Raw genomic sequence first — 7,368 nt, forward strand, 5'->3', positions numbered from 1 at the left:
TATATATACATATGTTGAACAAATTGAACAAACATATTTATATATACATATATATACGATTAAAAGAATATGGGAAAAGAAAGTAATTTAATTACTGAAAAACACCAAAAGTAAACCTTGTTTTAGAATTGATATCACCCAAGAAGGTGTCTTCTATTGAAGAAACATTGAGGACACCTTATGTACGTAATGCTAGTTTTACCCCCTTTGCTTAAAATGACTTCAAATGATAGTAACTAAAATGTTTCTTTGTGTCCATCTACCATTTAGAGGCCTAAGGGAAAGCTTGCCTCACTTCTCACTTTCATCTTTGTTTGAGGGGTTTCTTGCATGAACTGTCATTTTCAAGTCACCCTACGCCATCTTAACAAGAACAAGATCTGGGACTTCCCCTGTCCCAGGATTCTCCTTTAGTTTGTTCAGTAAGTCCTTGGAGTATTTGCTGGTATGTTTTTGGTTACTTTCATATTGCAGAATCCAGCTTTAATTTTTGACAGATGGTCTCACATTTTTGTAAAGTTCTTTATTAAAAATGGTTGAATTAACAGCGGATTCTCTAATGGTGAGGTGGTCAGGTCCCGAAGCCACAAAGCAGTTCCAAAGTCAGTCGCATCTCTGTGCTTCACAGCTGGTGTTGGTTTATAATCTTTGAATGTTGCAGTTGGTATTTTCCAAACATCAACCTTCTGCCAAGTTGAGAAACACATTGTGTATTTTTGTCAGGCTGCTTGCAAGCAAAGTTCCTTAGGATGTTTTACAAGAAAGTCTTCTCTTTTACAGAAGTGGGATTTTGCAAAGTGCTCTAGTTTCATCTACACTAAGTTCAAAGCTGATCTTACAATTGAAATCAAGCGATGAGAGCAAAACATATCATCATCATAAAACATATTTAATGTTTTTACATGTCTGAAATTTGAGGATAAGGGACAATAAAAATACATTTGATTTTATGAGCTGTTTTACTGGAGCTCCTAACAATGAATAACATTAACAAAGCAGAGAACAGCTGTACTGATTTTTAAGTGGAAGCTGAGCTCAAACATGGGTTCATGTCAAGCTGCGATGCTGTTATTCAGTCCCTTATATGGTGACAGAATAAAGTGTTGATGCAGCAAGTTTCTTCTAAGAAAACTACCGGTACTCGTAGATCAGATGCAGTATGCTGTGCGTCTTCTCTGAAATTCACTTACATATAATGTGTTCAAAATAATAGACATTAATAGACATTACTTTGAACATCTTATTTTATATTATGATATTTTTTAAGCTGGGTGCATTTATTTACATATCACTTGATTTATTGGTAAATGGTCTGTACTTTTATAGTGATTTATCAACTGAGTTAGTCACTGGAAAACATGAGCATGGCTTCGCAGAAACGTGTTGTCAATTCAGTCTCGAAAGTTTATAAATCACATTTCAGCAAGAATTTTTCTGTTCAAGGTCGAGTTCTGCTAAATGGAATAAGAACTAGCAGAGACCTTTTCAAAACTAACATAATGTATTTTTTTTGTGCAGCAAATTAATGCATTTCATTCATAAACCAGCCATTGGTAATTAAGCTAAATTTATTTGCAGATTCAAATAATTACTTTTTGCAACTTAACAAGGGAACTTATTTAAATCAGTCTAACTGAAAGAAAAGGTCAACACAGCTTACAATTTTAATGAAGCTGAAATAGATTTGCAAATTTAAACAATCACACAAAGGGGCTCAATCAGTTAACTCCAAATAATCTAGATAAACACAGAAGTTCACACAAGGGGAATATAATCAAGAAAACAAAGTAATGTTTGTAGAACAAATAATGTTTTTGGTCCTAAATTATTTATTTTTTTTATTAAGGAAAACAATTTAGTGCTATTTTGCATTGATGGTGCAAAAAATGATCAAAAGGTGGTCACGCATGTTGTAGTTTAAATAGGTAAGCTTCTTTCTCTGTAATTTTTATTTCTATAATCCACTGATGATTTTTGCAAAGAAAAAAACTGCTGTTAATCTTGATATAGACATGTTAAAAATGTCAGCTTTGTAATTATGAGTGTTTTTGTTTTAAAAATATTTTTTTAATTCTGTTAACTGGCATAGCTGTGCAATTTTCACTGCTCCCTTTCACACACAAAAAGTGATAAATCATTCTTTATGTATTAAGTTGAATGATGCTGGTATTTTTTAAAATGTGTCTTGAAAACAATATTGATGATATGCACTTTTAGATTTTGAGGTTTATAAAATAGTAGAGGTGTGCCGATCGATCGGCCACCAATCATAATCGGCCGATTTCCGTGAAAAAGTGTATGATCGGTGATCACCGATCACGGTCTCTTGTTGCCGATCACACAAACCGATCACCTGCTTCTCATTTCGCAGTCTGCCTGTGCAGCTGGTCTCCTCTTTCCTTCACACTGCGCAAACGCGCAGCAACAAATCCTAAGCGATGTGGAACTAAAACTATAAGGCACTGAGTGACTGGGGAAGTTTGCGTGTTACGGCCGAAAATTGAAGCACGTGGGGTGAAGCACGTCAAAATGCATCAACACAACGAATCTAATATGGCATAAAAATAATGCCATACTTGACGGAGTTTGGCTATATCGAGGCTCACTGCAGTAAAAAAGACATATGGAGGATCAGATAGCAGGTAAAGCAGCGCACAGCTATAAACACTCACCCGGATTAGCATGASGGTCAGAAAACTAAACAAATAACCTGCAAAATTATTTAAGTCTTCGAGCTGCGATGTGGTTCTGCTCTCGCTGTTGAACCGCTGCTACGCGMTACAGGTAGTAATATTTCACAGACAGAGCGCCGCTTCTGCTCCACCTAGTGACTCTCACACCGAAACTCTGCTTAAAGCTGCAGCATCTAACTTAAAAAAAATTATTTTACATACGTATTAAAACTTTCGCTGTCCTAACATGAGACAGATAATCTCTTAATAAATAATCGATCTCCTCCCTGCTCTGCATAATTACTCCGCTCAGTCAGAAACAGCCACTCAGAGCTAGCAGTAATCAGCTAGCCACCATGCTATCAGAAAGTTTTCATTCAGTAACTCTGGATTGTTTATTGTAATGGATCCTGTATTTRCCTTTGAATGTTAAGTTTTATACTTGAATTTTTTTGGCAATGTTGAGAGGTTTTATTTTGACTCTTTGCATTATTGAGCCTCTTCAGAGCCTTCATATGTTTTCAGTCTGTTAAAGATAGTATTACCCATAGCAGTACAATTTGCACAATGCCTGTTTTGTTTAGTTTTCTTGAAAAAAGTTATTAAAAACAAGTTTTTGTCTAAATTAAGGTAAATTCATGGTTCCTTTTTCCACATAATGTAACCGATAGTGTTTATGATAAAAAAAAAATTATTATTATTATTTGATGGGTATCGGTGATCGGCCCTCATGGGTGATCGGAATCGGCAGGAAAAAACCTGATTGGCACATCTCTATGAAATAGTAATCTGATTTGTAAAAAAGTAAAGGAAACTGGATGTAATACTTTTTTGTTGGGCCTATTTATGCAAATGTATGCACACTAAATATTTTGATATTTTCCTTGATAGAGAGAGAGATTGCTACGTAACAACAGACTTTTTTAAACTATATTATTTAGTTCTAGCAAAGAAATTCGAATAGATTAAAATCTCAGTTTTAAAAATCTGACTCAAAATCTCCATTAAGTCTTGAATAGTTAAATGGGAAACTCTGCATTGTAACATCAAAACTCTTACTTCATTTTTTTGTTCATACACTTTCTAGTGCTTTTCATCTTACATATTACACAGATGAACTATTATTAATAATTATCTGACTATAATTAAAATGTTCAGACTTTTTTTTCCTTTCATATTGATGACTGTAATGACTGATAACAGTAATTACCAACAGTGCAGCGTAACACAAAGATGTAACTAATGATACTGCCCGGAATGGAAGAGCTAAAAATGAATGCATTAGAAACGAATAACTTAAAGCGTGAAATATATTCATACCCTGTGCATGAATCTGTGATTAGAAATTGTGCTTTCTGTGATTACAGTGAAAGGAAATCTTTTCACTTTTGCTCAACCAGCAGCTCCATGATGCTAAACTGCCTGCTGGAGAAGTCTCATTAGGCTACATTTCAGACTTTGCCAGTACCGACATTGCATAACTCAGAATCCTGAGCACTGTGTCACAGTGATTTATGACCACTGTTCTTCACTGTACCCTTGGGTGCTTTAGTCTACTGAAAACTTTGGGTTTTGATGACTACATCAAAATAAACAGACACCGTCCGGGAGCTCTCCGTAAGGCAGTTTCGAGCCCAGAGAGATTTTTAAATTTTAGTGCTTGTGGACAGGTGCAGCCAAACAAGGAGGCCCAGACCAAAAGTCTCCATTCAGCAATTAACCACTGCAATCACAGATGATATAACACACAACCAAAGCACAGAGTATTGGCATTATAGCTTAAATAGTCAAGTAATTTGAAGCTGTAGTTTCTTACCTTTGGATACTGTTGGATAGGGATAAGAACTCTTTCAGAGAGCTTGATGTTTTTATTGCTGATGATATCAAGGTATTTATTTGTGTCCACATCTTTTTTCAGCTCATCACCTTCATATTTCCCAATCTCTGCAGAAACATTAAACACAATGGAAAAAAAAAATGGAAAAAGATTAGAAAAGATTGCATGTGCATATTATCAAATTAACATATGCACTGTTTATTTTAGAAAATGGGTGAGGAATGTCACAAAAGGCAGAATCTCTTTTGTGTCATGGGCCTAAAATTCATTTCTCAAACCAAACAAATTGCATATTACAGTATCTTTGAAGTCATGTTTTTGCTTAGTAAGTTGAGAATCTTTCCTTATTGTGCAACATGGGTGAGGTTCACTGAGAAGTATTTCCCTCCTGAGGGACCAGGGACCTGAGAAGAGGAGTCAACAAGTTGGCCCCAAGTGAAATTTAATGTAATCGCAGACAAATGTTCTTCTGTTGTAATTAAGTTAGAAAGTATATTTACACAGACACCTTATAATAATATTTAAATTGTATAGACTGTCTTGAATAAATGTCTCTGAATTAATTCATTTAAAGAATTTATCACCACTTATTAATTTAGAAACATGCAGATATCATACTCCTGCTGCAGTTTTTTGCTTGGGGCTGAGGTGAGGAGAACTGTGACTTGATGCAAAAATAGATGCAAATTGCTCCCATCTCCTGAACCTGGTGGTTGTGTTTGCACCTACATGCATTTAGTGCATTGTAAATCCAGCGCATAAATAAATCAAATAGTCTGTGGAGGATACATGAAGGAGATTTCAACGCTCTGGGGATTCCCTCCATTGTCTTTCCAGCTGGTAAGTGCTCTAAAACTGAAACCACTGTTTTTCATCTAGCCGGTGACTGTCCTTTGAAACAGAATGTACAAATTTTCCATTCTGTTTTGAAGTGGACCTCAAAAAGGATCAGAGGAGATCAATAATCCCTTCTGAGTTCCTACACTTACAAAAAATCACGTCGTTTATAACACTTCTGTGGATCTCACTGTGTAAACTTCACAAATAATTTTACAACACACAGTGAAATTCTCCATCCTTTGATGGTCAATTGAATCCGTGACTCACAGGTGTAAAGATTTGATTTGCAGCTTCAAACTCTGCAGTTATTTAACACTATATATTTTATGTATCCTAAAAAAATTGCATTAAAGCATCTCAGACCATAAAGAAATGCCCAAAAAAGCCTGTGAAACAAATCAGGATACAAATCCTGTAAACTTATTAGTACTGTAGGTCATTTTGGCCACATCTATACTTAAAACAAACCTTAACACCTTTGAAACTAATATTCTTATTGATAGGAAGGAAGGATGCAGGCTGGTGAAACTCAAACATTTCATTTAAAAGATAAAAATTGAAAGTCCAGGGGCAAATCCAAAATAGCATTGCCTTGGATCTGACTTGTCTGAGAGGGATATTTATGCAGGAGAACTGATTGCTGAACAATGTTCCCCATGTTCCTTGTTGATGTGGTTGATTAGAAACTGATTGCAGCTGTGAGTGAAGACAATTTACTGAAGTGTAACCGAGGAATTCGACAAAATGGCTGTTGGAATACACAAGGATTATGGAAAACCAAATAATCTAAATGCACCAACATACTGCAAAACCCAAACACCCAGAATTGGGGCAGAATTCATGTGTGGGTTTGTGCTGAAGTCAATAATGACAACGGTATTTCTTCAAAAGCTGAAATTATTGATTTCCCTGGTAAAGATATGTAATAAAAAACAGTCATGTATAACATCAGTGTATTATAATACTGTTAAAAGATCACCTTTTAATTTAAATGCATTTATTAGATGGGAGAAACTATTGAATAAGAAATTATTATTTTTCAAATATTTGATAACACCAACATTGTTGACTCACAATAAATATCACTCCCTTTTTAGCCAAATGAACAGCAGTTAGTCCATTAGATTTCATATAAATAAAGCAAACATAGACAGGTTTTGGAAAAAAATTAATATTGCAAAATCTCTACATTGTTGCATGAAAGCTTTTATCTGCCCCAACTCTGCTGACTACGATTTAGGGCTGTTGTCAATTATTATTTTAGTAATCAAGTAATCTTTCGATTATTCTAATGACTAATTGAGTAATAAAAAAAATATCGCTAAGTAAAAAATTGATAAAGTAAAATATTGATGAATACTGCCACGATAGCAGAATTAATATCACATATGAACATCAGTCCAATTTTTCATATTTGTCTGTAACAATTACTTTTCTGTAGTTTAGAAATTGTCTATCTGCCTGCATGCATACACCCGCCACGCAGCAGGCAGCAGCTCCAGGAAGAGAAAGGCCGTTGTATTCCATTTAAACCCAGACATAATCATCAATCAATATAATCCCTCCCGACCGAATTTGGATAGCATTTGTCAACAACTCATAGGCAGAAGTGATAGCGTTGTGCAACACAAATAATCAACCGGGTGCAACAAGGTGCGCTAAACAGTAAAACATAAAGCTTTGAGGCAGATAATTTGCCTCGAGAAATGTTAATAATCGAGGAACTCGAATCCTTCGAGGAATCGTTACAGCTCCACTGTGATCTCAAGCATGCTTAACTGAATTCACCTGCTCCCAGTCAACTTCACCTCCCATATTTATTTATTCACTATGTTCCCCTCCCTCCATTCCAGTTTGAGTCCACTACCAAGCATTCCTGGCATGTTTTTTTTTAGATTTTTGCCTCTAGTGTGTTGATCCCTTGTGCTCTTTTGACTCTGCCTCTGCCCACTGATTTGGATACTTCTGCCTTTTTGACTGACATCTTGGGTACTGACCGTGATTTGAGTTTTATATATA

General features: G+C 35.4%; 1 protein-coding gene across 1 annotated transcript in view; it reads right to left on the reverse strand.

Annotated features, from left to right (window-relative positions):
- The window catches only part of khdrbs2 (KH domain containing, RNA binding, signal transduction associated 2), an 84,194-nt gene that overhangs the window by 63,774 nt on the left and 13,052 nt on the right, over nt 1–7,368 (reverse strand). The window contains 1 exon segment of the mRNA XM_008429838.2: nt 4,489–4,616. Within this exon segment, the coding sequence (XP_008428060.2) occupies nt 4,489–4,616 (128 nt within the window).

This window comes from Poecilia reticulata, linkage group LG15 (assembly GCF_000633615.1).
Source record: "Poecilia reticulata strain Guanapo linkage group LG15, Guppy_female_1.0+MT, whole genome shotgun sequence".
In the NCBI taxonomy this organism is placed as follows: Eukaryota; Metazoa; Chordata; class Actinopteri; order Cyprinodontiformes; family Poeciliidae; genus Poecilia; species Poecilia reticulata.